At 38.9% G+C, this 16,500-nt stretch overlaps 1 protein-coding gene across 1 annotated transcript in view; it reads right to left on the reverse strand.

Moving 5' to 3' along the window:
- LOC309556960 (cadherin-9-like) overlaps positions 1-16,500 on the reverse strand; it is a 359,303-nt gene that overhangs the window by 78,204 nt on the left and 264,599 nt on the right. Inside the window, exons 6-7 of the mRNA XM_082259545.1 lie at positions 15,986-16,173; positions 10,607-10,860 (exon numbers count right to left, since the gene is read on the reverse strand). Coding sequence (XP_082115671.1) covers positions 10,607-10,860; positions 15,986-16,173 — 442 coding nt within the window. The remainder of the gene's footprint in view (positions 1-10,606; positions 10,861-15,985; positions 16,174-16,500) is intronic.

The raw sequence follows: 16,500 nt of genomic DNA on the forward strand, positions 1-16,500 counted from the left end.
ACTCGTTCCCATCTTTGGCACTTTGAAAATCAGCATCTTTGAAAAGGTGCCTGCACTACCTTGATGCAACTTTGATCCAGAGATTGTAAAGTTGTGTCAAAGCTGCACTCAAAGTCGCACTCTAAATCACACAAATTAAGAGTCACACTAGTGGAAACTTAGCTAGAGTGCGACTTTGGAGTGCGACTTTGAGTGCAGCTTTGGTCCAACTTTACACTCTCTGGATCAAAGTTGCATCAAAAGATGCTTCAAAGTATTGCAGGTACCTTTTCAAAGTCGCTGGTTTTCAAAGTCACATAGATAGTAACGGATGCCATTGAAATCAATGGGCTGTGACTTGTCATGTGACTTTGTGTGTCCAAAGTCGCATGAGAAGTTGCACTAGTGGAAACATAGACTTAGTGTAGTTGCTTGTACTATGATGATTGTAGACTGTGAGCTGAGAGCCCAGAGCACTTCCAGCTACACTGACAGTTCCCCCCTCCCCCTGTGTCCAGCTTCCTCCTCCTATGGTAGTCTTCATTTAAAGCCCAGCATAGCTATACTGTATATGTGCCCCCCCCCCCTGTTCTATGTATGGGTCTTTTTTTATTTCTTCATTTTCTCATGAATTAGGATGTACAATGCATCCTTACTGATGAGAGAACACTGGGCGGGAACCTGTGATCAGCTCCTCCCATCCCGTTAAAGCAACAAAATGGGGGAAATGATTAGAAAATTCACAGCACCATTGTCTAAAGCACCGTATTGGTGTTCTGCCCACTAACCCAACGCATATACAGAAAAAAAGGGATTGGTTGAATCCAAGTGGGAGTAAATCTCCCTTTATGGATGACCAAGCGGTTATTTTGGCAGTTACTAGACTTAATGGTTTGGGTATAAAACATGTATGTATTGTGTCAAAATGCTTTACAAAAGAGTTTGTCACTCATATATGTCACACTGTGCACCAATAACTTCCCTTACCCACCATAAAAACAATGTCGCTAATTCAATACGTCCGGACTGTAATAACTATGTGTGCTACAAGCAACTGTGCGGATCACTGCTTGTGTATAACAGAGGGGATAACTGCCTTATGGAACACCAGAGTTGCATCACACATAGGCCCCGGGGCTCCTCCTGGATGGACCATGGACCAGTATAAGGCACTATAATGTATAACAAATAGTAGAGGAGAGGCTGCCTTGGCCTATCTGGAGGCTTCCTAAGGAGGTACACTGAATAATGCATAGATCGGAAAAAAACACCTATCCTTCTGAAGGTAATGGTAAGTGTCCGTGACCCTCTTGTCATCAGTGCCCAAAACAAGGATAATGTTTTCCTCAGTGATCCTTTCTTTAGATATGGCAGTGAAATTTACCTTATCAAGACAGACTCAATTGCGTGGCTATACACGGGATTAGTGGAGCGAGCATTCTTACCCCGCCTTATTGATCTTTCAGTGATCAAGATGGTTATGACTTAGTAATTAAGTAAGGTGCAGGTAGTCATGTTGTATCGGCTCTGCTCCAGCTCCAATCTACTGTGTGCTAGACTAAATCCCCATTCACATGTAGGTGATAGTGCTGGCGTTGAGCCGACAGGGGATCTTACACATTAGGCTTCCCAGATCCTCACTCGGCTGACCCACGAGTGTATATCCCAACCATTAAGTCTAGTGTCTGGATAAATACCCGCTTGGTCATCCATAGAGGGAGCTTTACTCCCACTTAGATTCAACCAATCCCTTTTTCCTCTTATTCAGTTTATGCCCACTGGCTACACAGGAACAGTGCCCCTCCCTGGAAGTGATGTCACTAGTTTCAGTAACCACACCCACTTGCTGCTCTTGGACTCAGCAGGAAGAGGAATTGAAGTCAGGTGAAAACTGCCAAATAAAGGGAGAAAAACAGAGATTTTTTTTTCATTTTTGACACATAAGGCTGAACTCCGCTTACATTAATGATTGTAAGGGAGAATGTAAGATATTAGGCTGGACTTCTACATTAAGTAAACAAAGTAATACATATCATGTTTAATACAAACAAGGCTTTCTCTTGGCAATGCTGTTTTGAAAAAAAAAAATCAAACTATAATGTTGTTGGTTACAAGTGCCCAGAACATTAATTACAGAAGGACATTTTTGTATTTTGTATTTGAATTGCCATGGGAATGTATTACTTTTTTGGATGTCAAAATGGTGGTGAATTCAGATAGCATCTTGGGCTCTACACTGTATTAAAAGCCAAATGCTGGCAATATTATACTCTATGCTTCAAGCTCTCATTTCCATTTCACCCTATTGACAGTACCTGAGAATTAGAGGCAAAATCCTTACAAACAATATTGAGGAATAGCAGGCATAGAGGCAATACCAGAAAGCAAAATTTCAAACTAGAGCATCTCGCATTTTCCAAACAAGCATAAAAACCACAATCGTAAACATCCAAAACACCACAATCAAACACACAAGATTTTCTCTAAATATTGGCATATTTTAACCTCTGATGACATTGCCAGTAAGTATGTAAAAAATAAATAGGATTAGCATTTAAATATCACGTTACTATCCGTGACCAGTTCACAGTCACCACAATAGCACATGAGAAAAACACCACTAGAACAGTGAGAACTTTCCCATGTGGTACATGCACTCAACGTCCCTGGATTTACGGTGGCAGCAATATTATTCTTTCTAATGTACAAGTGTGGACCTTGAGGCACTTTGTAAATTGTTAAGCCCCAGGGATCATCTATATCATGATCTGCGCACATGGTGCATATTATATTGGCAAAACAAAAAGATTGCTTTTACAAATACGTCAAGGACCACGTTCATTTTACTTCTTTTGCAAAAACCAAGACCACTATTACAAGGCATGTGGGCCTTTACCAAAATTTTGACACATTCCAGATTAAATGTTTTGCTCTGGATCATATACCCAACATGAACAGGTGAAAATGTGAACAAATTTTTGCTGCATTATGAGATGAAGTGGATATATACCCTTTGCAACAACACAACCAGGTCTATAAGTCTATAAGTTGTACATCTTTTTATGATCATATCTAACCATCTTAATGTACATCAGTCCTCTCCAAACTATCTCTGTTCAATATGATCCTGATTATCTATTTCATTCTATCTATCTATCTATCTATCTATCTATCTATCTATCTATCTATCTATCTATCTATCTATCTATCTATCTATCTATCTATCTATCTATCTATCTATCTATCTATCTATCTATCTATCTATCTATCTATCTATCTATCTATCTATCTATCTATCTATCTATCTATCTATCTATCTATCTATCTATCTATCTATCTATCTATCTATCTATCTATCTATCTATCTATCTATCTATCTATCTATCTATCTATCTATCTATCTATCTATCTATCTATCTATCTATCTATCTATCTATCTATCTATCTATCTATCTATCTATCTATCTATCTATCTATCTATCTATCTATCTATCTATCTATCTATCTATCTATCTATCTATCTATCTATCTATCTATCTATCTATCTATCTATCTATCTATCTATCTATCTATCTATCTATCTATCTATCTATCTATCTATCTATCTATCTATCTATCTATCTATCTATCTATCTATCTATCTATCTATCTATCTATCTATCTATCTATCTATCTATCTATCTATCTATCTTAGATATACCTTTAATGCTTTTCCAATTATGTATCTTGTGATTTTATATATACTTTGGTTGTGGTTTTTGTAAGTTTCTACAATCTGAAATTTGTAAATGATTATGTCTATATTATCATTATGATTTGTTTAGAAATTAATTCTTGTGAAGTGGTCATTCTCGCATAATGATATGTTTGGCTCTGGTTGAGGAATACTTGGGGCGCCTGGATCCAATGGAAATAGGTGGCCCCCCTCCATCCATGTAGGGGAGTTATATTAGTGGGCAATACGGATACACAGGGCACTTGTGAGGGTTCATTGGGGGACTTCTGCCGTCCTTGCTCCCTGTCACTGGCATTTATTCGGTCTGCCTCGTGGTGTTTTCCTTTTAGTTGGGGACATTTGGTGGGCTGTGATGCAGGGAAGTGTATTGTGCTGGGATAACCAAGGTTTCCCTGTCCCACTGATGTGTAAGTTGCCTGTGGCCCCCAGGTGCTGCTGCTTTGTCAAACGTAACTTGCTTCAGGCTGACTAGGACCAGGACCGGCCCTACCATGGGTCCTGCTGGGTCCCTTGGACCCAGGCGGCACTGTGATCAGGGGCAGCCATGGCTCAGTGGCCACACCGCCACCTTTATGTCCCGTAAATGCATAGTAAGAATAATCGCTAAATTGCCGCCATGTCCTAGCTCAGTGTTGCGGTCACTGGCCAGGCACAGCAATGCAAACAATACCACTGTCCCTGCCTCATTTCCTCCAGCATACTAGTGTCACCTCCTGCTCCTGTGTACATTGTATAACTGGAGAGTGGCAGAGCGGGACAAGGCATTGGTTGTGGAGCGGCGTGGGGTGGGCATGGCTTGTGGGTTGGAGCCAGAGCAGTTCATAAGTTAGGGAGTGGAGCCGGTTTCCTGGGAAGGCACAGCATAGCACAAGTACAGGGTTGGTGTCAGCATAGGCAGTTTATGCTGGCACTGGCCCTGCTCACATGCACCTTTACCCAGCTCAGGTCAGGTATAGTGCATGGTGTTGGCCAGCACAAGCTGCTGCCTCCCTTCAGTGACCTTTAGCTGCTATCCCTGAGTTTTGGCCATACTCCTCTTCTCTCCCAGCACCCACTCTCTTTCCAAACACCTGACCCACTTCCACCATCCATTTCTCTCCCTGCAGTGCCCGCAATAAAAAGCATATCCCTCCCACCTGGGTGGTAGCAAAGCCTGAGGAGGCACCATTCCAGCCTGGAGACACTTACCGCTGAGCTGGAGGTGTGTGCGACATGATGGGGAGGAGCCAAGACCAGGGGGAGGGCCCAGTAGGTACAGGAGCGGGAATGATATGGAGGGATCTCACAGCCACAGTGAAAGGTAGGGCAAAGTGCTTAGACAGTTCTGATTATACAGCCCAGTGACTGTACATTATGGATCCCACAGGAAAGATGAAAACATGAGGACATAATGGGGACAGAGAAGGGGACATAGACAAATGGGGGCAGTCAGAGAAGAGTACATGGGAACAGAGCAAAGGAGATGGGGAGAAAACAGAACACATTGTGATTGGTGAGATGTGGACAAAGCAAGAAAGATGGGAACAGGGCAGGGAGATTAAAAAGTTAGAGCAGGAATAGTAGGGACAGTCACAGTTTGGGTTGCTAAACCTAGATGAATAGTTTGTCGCCAAGTACCCCTTGTCTTTGGATACACCATAAGGTATCCTACATAGGAATAGATCTGTAACTCCAGCTATTCCATTGGGGAAGCCCACTATTAGTACCAAGAGAGAGTATAAGGCTGACCAGAAGCAAAAGTGGAGTGCACACTGGTGAGGCTAGCCCTACTGTCTGTGTGCTGCAGATGTTGCCTATTGTGGACTGTGGCAAGTTTAAAGCAAAGAAGCTTAATGAAAAGATGATACAGCAGGTCTGGGAGAGCCAATAAAATTGAGTTAAGAGAGTGCGATCTCCTATAAGGGGTAGCTGGTGTGGTTGCCCCAGACGCCACATTTATAGGGCCTCATAAATTAGTCCTGTGCCACTCTGAGTGTGCTGGGACCAATGCCCCAGCCCACCTACAAAATCCTGGAGAAAAAGTCCAGCTTCGTTCTACCTTGTGTCCCACAGGGCCCCAGCCAAGCTCTGTAATGCAGTAACCATCTTCCAGTTTGCCTTCTCACCAGTCCACACCCCTCCGCTGCTCTCATTGGCTAGGGAGAAGCCATGTGTACCTGGGTTTCCTGTATGGAGTGGAGAACCAAGAGCATCATGGGATAAGGAAGTGTGGAAGTGTGCTGGTAATGGTGGGGGAACAGTGAGCTGCCTGTCTGTCACACAAAATGGAGCAAGGCAGGAGGAGAGTGCCGACAGGAATGCTGTACTTGAGGTAAGACACTGCTCTATCCAGGTCACTCACCTAAGGAGAATTCCCTATACCTCCCCTCCCTGGGAACAGTGGACACTTGGAAACACTGGCTGACAGCTTGGAGCAAACACCCTTCACTTTAAACATTATTAAAAATCCCTTACATCTCCTGAGGGGTTTCAGATTTTTATGTGTCAATTTGAGCAGCACCAGAAGTAGGGGCATGTCATAATTACTGGGAGGGGGAGGGGGGAATGTCATTACTAGGATGGTAGGGGGAGGGGGGCATGTTATTATTACTAGGGGGGTGGGGAGAGGGTGGCATGTCATTAATAGGATGGTGGGGGAGGAGAAGGGCATGTTATTACTAGGATGGTGGGGGGAGGGGGGCATATTATCATTATTAGGATGGTGGGGGAGGGGCCAAAAACGGCCACTGTAGTGCTGACAACCCACACTACGTCACTTAAACTGTCAAAAATGTACCACAGAGAGGGGTAGACGCTTGTATTTTATACTCTCTGGGTTAAAATATGGGAGGGGAATATGTGACAGGATGGTCACTCTGTGAGAAAGGTTAAATGTTACCCAAGATTTTCATCAAGGCAGGTTGAGAGGCTCCAGGGAGCTTATGTCATGTGGAGAAAACTTTTAGTTTCCTCAAAAACTTGTAAAACCTTTCTGGGTCCTGGAGCCCTGAGACTTCATAGAGACTTGAGAGGTATGACGTCTTCAATCCTGGGTCCAAATTTATATATTTTTTTTAAATTGTATGTTATTGAGTTTTAAAGAGCAGTTACAATATATAAGGAGAAACAAATATGATAGCATAGTGTGACATAAAGGTCAGGTTGCACAGTGACCATATGCAAAAGGGGAAAAAGTGGTATCACAATTTCCATCTGCATGTACGATATACAATGCATAGGGGCTAATTTACTAAAAGCAAATAGACTGTGCAATTTTCAAGTGCAGTTCTTCCAGAGCTTAGTCAAAGAGTTATAGCTTCACTTTACAAAGAATACACAAAGAGCTTCCCCTTATTTACTACGCAACTGTACTTGCAGAGTGCACAGTCTATTTGTCTTTAGTAAATCAACCCCACAGTGTACTGTATAAGTGTAAACTGTATCTATGTGCTGCCACTACTGTATATATATATATATATATATATATATATATATATATATATATATATATATATATATATATATATATATTATTACAGGATTTAAAAAGTGAAAAGAAAAAGAAAACTCTTAATGCACAGTGTAAGGCACAAACTCCAGGTTTTTTAACACAACCAGCACACTGTTTGTGCAGGGCTTTTGCAAGAAAGGTGACAACGTTTCAGGGCTCTACCCTCCCCAGCAGTCTGTGAGGCTACATGGGAGCAGCCAATGTTACATAGTATAGGTGAAGTCTGTTCTTGGTATTTCATTCTGAACATTTGAAAATCTAATAAGGAAATTATTAGCAAGCCTCAAAAAAAGGCATCAGAAGTCAATATGAGAACTTCCAACAATGTAAAAAAAAAAAAATTATATTTATATTTAATTTTAATATATATATATATATATATATATATATATATATATATATATATATATATATGTATATATATATATATATATATATATATATATATATATATATATATATATATATATATATACAGTGGGTACGGAAAGTATTCAGACCCCCTTAAATTTTTCACTCTTTGTTATATTGCAGCCATTTGCTAAAATCATTTAAGTTCATTCTTCTTCCTCATGAATGTACACATAGCACCCCATACTGACAGAAAAACACAGAATTGTTGACATTGTTGCAGATTTATTAAAAAAGAAAAACTGAAATATCACATGGTCCTAAGTATTTAGACCCTTTGCTGTGACACTCATATATTTAACTCAGGTGCTTTCCATTTCTTCTGATCATCCTTGAGATGGTTCTACACCTTCATTTGAGTCCAGCTGTGTTTGATTATACTGATTGGACTTGATTAGGAAAGCCACACACCTGTCTATATAAGACCTTCCAGATCACAATGCATGTCAGAGCAAATGAGAATCATGAGGTCAAAGGAACTGCCTGAAGAGCTCAGAGACAGAATTGTGGCAAGGCACAGATCTGGCCAAGGTTACAAAAAGATTTCTGCTGCACTTAAGGTTCCTAAGAGCACAGTGGCCTCCATAATCCTCAAATGGAAGACGTTTGGGACGACCAGAACCCTTCCTAGAGCTGGCCGTCCGGCCAAACTGAGCTATCGGGGAGAAGAGCCTTGGTGAGAGAGGTAAAGAAGAACCCAAAGATCACTGTGGCTGAGCTCCAGAGATGCAGTCAGGAGATGGGAGAAAGTTGTAGAAAGTCAACCATCACTGCAGCCCTCCACCAGTCGGGGCTTTATGGCAGAGTGGCCCGACGGAAGCCTCTCCTCTGTGTAAGACACATGAAAGCCCACATGGAGTTTGCTAAAAAACACCTGAAGGACTCCAAGATGGTGAGAAATAAGATTCTCTGATCTGATGAGACCAAAATTGAACTTTTTGGCCTTAATTCCAAGCGGTATGTGTGGAGAAAACCAGGCACTGCTCATCACCTGTCCAATACAGTCCCAACAGTGAAGCATGGTGGTGGCAGCATCATGCTGTGGGGGTGTTTTTCAGCTGCAGGGACAGGACGACTGGTTGCAATCGAGGGAAAGATGAATGCGGCCAAGTACAGGGATATCCTGGACAAAAACCTTCTCCAGAGTGCTCTGGACCTCAGACTGGGCCGAAGGTTTACCTTCCAACAAGACAATGACCCTAAGCACACAGCTAAAATAACGAAGGAGTGGCTTCACAACAACTCCGTGACTGTTCTTGAATGGCCCAGCCAGAGCCCTGACTTAAACCCAATTGAGCATCTCTGGAGAGACCTAAAAATGGCTGTCCACCAACGTTTACCATCCAACCTGACAGAACTGGAGAGGATCTGCAAGGAGGAATGGCAGAGGATCCCCAAATCCAGGTGTGAAAGACTTGTTGCATCTTTCCCAAAAAGACTCCTGGCTGTATTAGATCAAAAGGGGGCTTCTACTAAATACTGAGCAAAGGGTCTGAATATTTCAGTTTTTCTTTTTTAATAAATCTGTAACAATGTCAACAATTCTGTGTTTTTCTGTCAGTATGGGGTGCTATGTGTACATTCATGAGGAAGAAGAATGAACTTAAATGATTTTAGCAAATGGCTGCAATATAACAAAGAGTGAAAAATTTAAGGGGGTCTGAATACTTTCCGTACCCACTGTATATATATATATATATACTGTATATTAAAGGTATAGTTCCCTATGCACACTGTCAATTTTGCTGATGTGAGACAGCTTCTTTAAGGGGTTGCCGGTTATCCCTTCCTTTAAATTATTGGCTTTTGCGGCTCACCTAAGCTGTGGTATGAGCTATGAAATGCATTATAAGTTGTCCCTTTTTTCTCTTTTTTTCCCTAATTTCTTTTTTCTAGTAGCAAATCTGCAAGTTTATGACCAAATGTTTGCTGTTCTAACTTCACAAATCTCTGGGATTTACTAAAGAAACCATGGTAGCAGTGAACCCAAACCCTACCCCTAATGCCTAGTAATGGCAAATGAAGTGCATGAGATTTATATATGGCTACTGTCTGATGGCACTTAACTAAGGGCTCTTTCACATGGCCGCTCCGTGTGAAAGCTCCGCTGCGGGACTTTTTTTTATTTTCACGGAGCGGATGACATTTGTGTTATCCGCTCCATATGTCCGCATATCATCCCATCTGTTTGTGGATGATATGCGGACATAATGTAAGTCTATGGGGATTGCGGATGTCAGCGGATGACACTGCTGACATCCGATTTTCCTTCCTTTCCGTTTTTTGAACGGAGGAAAAATAGGGTTCTGTTCCGTTCCAAAAAACGGAACAGAACTGAAAGGAGGAAAATCGGATGTCAGCGGATGGTATTCCGCTGACATCTGCAATGCCATAGATTTACATTATGTCCGCAAATCATCCCCAAAAAAATAGGATGATTTGCGGACACACGGAGCGGCCGTGTGAAAGAGCCCTAAAGTTGAATCAAGCATTGAAAGTTTAAATCCTAAAGGACCAGTTGCTCTATAGTACATGGAACCTAAGCAGTGAATTTTCTTTGTTTGGAAGTTTTAACATAAATTAAAATGTTGTGATTCTGTTCATGCATATTTTGGTTTTCAGGTTGAAGTAAAAGTTATCTGCTGTGATGTTTTAGTATCTGTCAATAAGGCTAATGATTAGAACGAAAAAATATTTTCATATGTTGCTGCTTTCATGTTTGTGGAGCCGTTTAACTTGCCATGAAGATATTAAACTGTAGTGACCACAATAAACATGTAATCTGTTATATATTGACATTTGGAAGCATATAGATGGTGGTATATCCATCGCTAGTAATTTCATTTAAGACAAAAATAATGAATAAAAGAGACAAATTCCAACCCTGCCATCATATTTTATACATGTTAATGCATCAAACGTTTCTTACAGTCACTTGCAGATTTTCCAGTCTAAGGAACCCATAATCATTAACCAAATGACGGACTTACTTTACAGAACTTTTTGTTGAATCAGGATCCTGAGCAGATACATGGCCAATTATGCTGCCTTCTTTCACATCTTCATTTACTTCAAACACATAAAAGGGTCTGTTAAAAATGGGAGCTTCATCAACATCATGCAGTGTAATTTTGACAATAGCTGTATCCTTGAATGACCTAAGGTGTGAAAATCTTGAATCCTCAAATTTATTTGCAGCCTCAACCTCAAATGTGTGCATTCCATGACTTTCAAAATCCAGCAGCTGTAGAAACACAAATTAAAAGGTACATGGTAAAATGCATAGTTCATCATTAAAAATATACAGTAAGAAACTCTGCATTGTCAACATGAAAAGTACTTAAAATTTTTGAGGATAAATAAAATGGTCATTTTACTTATATCAAATATTTGAGTATGGGTTGATGTTGGGCAGGGTGAGTCTCTCACTAACTTCTAATGAAAAGATCCCAGTGATTAGAAGTTACCAGCTGTAATTAAAGGATAACTTCATGTTTTGTAAAAATAAATAAATACATGCACATCTTTTTGCAGGTAAAAACATGTGCATTAATTATTTTTTTACATTACACTCTGTAAAGCATTGAACCTGGGATCAGTAGTTCACTGGTGCAATGGCAGGATCCTGCAGACTCTCAATACACTGCCTGCCTGTAATGTCGATATGGGCAGGCAGTCACTGAATGGCAGGGGGAATTAATAAACAAGGAGAATGCTCACCAGTGCCCTCACAGTTCATTGAAAACTACAAGCCAGCAGCCGCAATGGTGGAAAATGTGAATGAATGACGTGGCTGTGTGGGAGTAGCCCCCCCAAAGTCTCACTATTTTTAAATTGTGACACTGGATTCAGGGAGAAGATCCCCTGACTGCTGTCACAGAGCAGGGAGTGCTGGTGGCGGAAGGTGAGCATATAGGAGCATGTTAAATGTTACATCCTAAATATGGGTGTAGTATGTAACATGTTCCCAAAGGTGAACTTATCCTTTGACAAAATATTAGCTAGTGTAAATTTTTCAACATTTTTCAAAACTGTGCAGCCAAATCAATTGATTAAAGTGTTGCATATGCAAAAGTGAGCTTTTCTATTGCTGGATCATAAAACTGTACCTCCAGTAATGTAATTTATCTCGTTCAATGCAAAACAATGTAATCAAGGAACTGTGACTAGGGAAACAGAAAATAAATTGCAACAAAAGAATGGATTTACATCAGATACATTATACAAGAACTTAAAGCAGAGCTCCAACTTTATTTCATGCATAGCTATATACCTTTCTAAATTCGATTTGGCTATTTTTAATTTTTTTTTGTTGGTTCCCTTACCTTATTTTTAATTAAAAATAACTTAATTACTTCCAACTTCCTCCTTAAGTGGTCTCGGCCACCGATGTCATTTGCTCCTTTGCATTGACTCCTGGGAGATGAGTGTCATCAATCCCAGGAGTCAATGCACCTGCACCAGTGTCCCTTATCACTTCCGGTGCAGGTGCGTCCTTCTCTGCCGATGAATGGAGAACAGCTTCTGTGCATGCGCAATGAGCTGTGGGATGACGCGCCTGCCCCGTAAGTGACGAGGGTATAGCATTCTGGGACTCGCAAAATCCAGGAAGAGGGACACTGCGGCTTCAGCTGCCCACACTGCAGATGACCGGCTGGACAAGAAATCCACAAGGTAAGTAATTCATCTTGCAGGTACACTAAACAGGGGACAGTTTAGAAGATATAAAAAAAATTTGGCCGGAACTCTGCTATAAAGAAGATAATTACTGCACACCTGTGGGATATGATTTCTGTCAAAAATACCACTGCATGAAACACATACGTGTTTGGGATTTTTTGAAGGGAACTTTAAAAATGCTGAAGAAAGGAAGACTTATGAACTATTAATGATAATTCTTTTTCACTCAAGAGATATTAATGGACTAAATGTAGACCTTGGATTTCTAAATCACTATCCAATGTTTTATGACATCCCCCCCCTCCTCCAGAGTCTCTGCTACCCCAATGCCACCCCCCGCATTCCTTAGCCCACTCCTTTCTTTATTTGAATTATCCCCATTTTATTTACAATTGCTGTGTATGCATGTGTGTATGTTTTTTCCTCAGAAATTGTCCTACTTAACAATTTGCTAAAATGTTGTGTATTAGGACTTCTTGGACAGAGTAAAAGGGAACGCTCCAAAAAATGTAAAATACACATAAAAAATATTATAAACAGCACTTGTTTTTGTTATGAGTGCACCAATACTGCTACAATCAACTAAAAATGAATATAAATCAATGCATTGATTCTTTTTTTTTTTTTTTTTGGAAATGACATATAGTAATACAATATACAATACCAAATTATTAGACTAAATATAATATATACAGTATTTGTATGTAAATGCAAAATGATTGATTCACTTGAGGAGAATGTTCACTTTGCAAATTGTATGTTTACATAGCTTAGATTAGTTATTAAGCTAAAGCTATGCTTACTTTGATTTCACTTCTATGAGTTTGGTTATTCAAAGTGGACAGAAACAAATCCCACCAAATTCAAAAGACTAAATGGAGACTAATTTTGCCAAGTGAACATTCTCTGTTACTTTGGTAACTGAACCTTAAAGTATGCAATTGATCTTCCTAAAAAAAATATATGCAAAACTCATTTTACAGAATGCAAAATATTTTTGCATTCAACTTTTTGTTTTTTTTTTCTTGGCATTATGTTATCATTAATTTTACTCTATTTTTTAAAGCTGTAACAAAAAAGTAATAATCTACGAATTGGGTTCTAAAGATGCCAGTATTAGGTATACCAATTATCCGCAAAGGTTATCTAAACTCAAGAACAAAAACGTATCCCATTAAACTTTATAAGTTCTTAGGTGTGGTGTCTGCATTATTGTTGCTTTGTCAGGCTTTGTTTGCTTTATTTTAACCTGGTGATCATGGCATTGACACGGTTCCTTTTGCAGAATCACAATGCTCACTCTATTGTATCTATGGAGAAGAAGCATTGTAACCCCAACTTCTTGTTTGGACTACACACATCAACTCCATTACAATCTATTTTCAAAATAATATACCATGGGGCTACTACTGGTACTTAGTAATACTGCATTGAAAAAAAAATAAAGCTATGCAACCATTTGTTTTATATAAACCAATTATGCATCATACTAAAAACATACAAAGATAGGTATACCTTCTAAAAACTGCAAAAAAAAAAGTGACAGCGGTGTATACAAGTGTACCCGAATAAATGCTTTCATAATCCTTAAAGTGCTAAAATTATTGACCCCCACTGTGTTAATGCCAAAAAAATTAGTCTTTTTTACGTGAGGTTTGAAGCAACAGACCAATTGTATTTAAACTACATGTGATGGCAAACACTCCACTGCCCTGTGAAGAAGTCCAATGACGAAACGTGCATGGGGTGTGAGCTGGAGAAATTGCTATCACATTGAGTAGGATCGGCTCACAGCAGCTGAGGAGTTGGAGCAAGCCCACACACGATTAAATGCCTGTTTATACTTGTGTCGGGGGAGACACTTTTAAATGTAAATGTATCCTCTTTTTTAAAAAGTGGGAACATTTTTAAAAGATTTTATGCTATGCCAAGTTCTTTCTTTTTCATTGATTTTCTCCTCGCTTGTAATATTCATTGAGAGTAGGAAAGGAGTGTTTTAAACAATCTGTCAAGAGGTCTGCAGATTATCACTCCCTGTAAAGAAAGGTGCCTGTTTGCTGGTTTATCATATTACCAGCCATTTCATCTAGTGAGTGAGTTTAACATAAGTGGTGGTAGATCATTCACTTGATGTGGTAACAACACTGGAAGATAAGAGGAATACATTATTTCTTCACATCAACTTCATACTATTTTGGGCACTTTGTTTTTATATGAACAATACTTTTTTTTATATTTTTTGGACTGTGAACACTAATAATTGATGAATGTACAGTATTTGTGGGTATTTATGGAAGCACTATAGCACTTTTTTATAGCATTTTTTTACCACACTTAGTTACAAGCCATGTTTGTTAAAAAGCTTGATTGAAACAATATTGGTTTAGCATTTTTTTTGGCATTAACACAGTGGGGTCAATCATTTTAGCACTTTAAGTATTATCAAAGCATTTATTTGGGTACACGTGTATACAGTTCTGTCACTTTTTTATGCCTTTATTTGTGATTGAGATACTCTCAATAAGATAGCCACAGTACCAGGTAAAGACTAATCACACCTAGGTGCAGTCATTTGTTACATTTTTACCTTCTAAAAACAACCCATAGCTACGACCCTGTCCTCCATTACATGGAGGAAAGGTGTTCATAAAGTATACAGGTTGAAATTATTTTCCTTCGCATTTCTTTGCTGGGGACTCTACTTGTTTTATGATATGTGATTATAGATGTTTTTTATCATATGTTATTTGTGATGATACCTATCAACATGTATTTACTATACTTTGTATTTATGAAAATGTGCAAATGTATTAACAAAATATAGAGGAGAGTTGTTTAGTAGTTCAAAGAAGACAGCTAGGAGGGAAGATAACATTGTTTATATCAGTTCAGTACTCAGGATGTTACAAGGAAATTATATTTCTAGGGGGGCAAAATGGTTTCTTCTGTATCTGTAGAAAATATTTAGACCAATATATATATATATATATATATATATATATATATATATATATATATTTTTTTTTTGTTAATGCAGACACTGCATACTGACTAGTGATCTGTAATATACTAAATTACATTTTGTTCTTGGGTTAGGATATACATTAAGTGGTAAACATGAGCTTCCCATCTATTATGAAAGCAGTAGGGTTGATTTACTAAAACTGCAGAATGCAAAATCTGGTGCACTTGTGCATAGACACCAGTCAGCCTCCATTTTTTTTGTCAAAGCTTAATTGAACAAGCTGAAGTTAAAGGCTGATTGGCTACTATGCACAGCTGCATCAGATTTTTCTCTCTCCAGTTTTAGTAAATCAGCCTCATTGGGTATAACCCTTAACAAGTAGTGGATCTAAGTGGCAAACAAAAGCAGTACTAATATACACCACTATGGAAAATGGTGCAAATAAAAGGTTAATTGATTCGCATTTACTGCTAATGCATCTTTTAGGAAGAAAAGCTGGTGCAATTCAGCAAAACACATTTGTTAAAAATGTTCAATTTGGAAATCATTGATTTCACATGTCAAACACAACTGCTGAAACAACCTTTACACGGGGGTCATAAACAATTGTAAACAGAATACTCCAAAAAAAGTGGTCAAGCAGCATAAAAGCAATAAAGTTGACCCATTCAAAAAGATCCAAAAGAATTGTGTAAATTATTTAATAATAACAATCTGGCATGACCTTTTTAACAGTTATGATTCCATCCTGCGTTTTCTGGTCTGTGATGATTTCAAAGTAGTCTTTGGCATCTCTATCAACAATTGTGTATTTGATCTCCGCATTTTTACCCACATCATCGTCATTGGCTCTTATTCTTCCAATTGCTGTTCCTACAGGAGCAGACTCCAGTGACATAAACTGGTAAATGCCTGAAAATTATAAACATTTTTTGTTTTTTAAAGGAAATTCTGAAATAACAATAGCAAAACGTACAGTATAGACACAATCAATATTTGTTTCTTCTAATATAAAAGAATCATTAACATAACCTTTATTTATTTTTTTTGTAGGCTAATAGTATGGCACTGTAAACCTACAACAATAATTTTGTTTTTTAAATACATCGTTTGCTTTCTTTAAATGTCTTAGTTGTTTTTGTGCAAGCAAAATGTAACAATACAGCAATTGAAAAGTGAGAACAAAACATATACTTAGAGTTTATGTATTACTATGTATAGGAAAAACATCACTTTTTT

This window comes from Pelophylax lessonae (assembly GCF_965119305.1).
Source record: "Pelophylax lessonae genome assembly, chromosome: 5".
Lineage (NCBI taxonomy): Eukaryota > Metazoa > Chordata > Amphibia > Anura > Ranidae > Pelophylax > Pelophylax lessonae.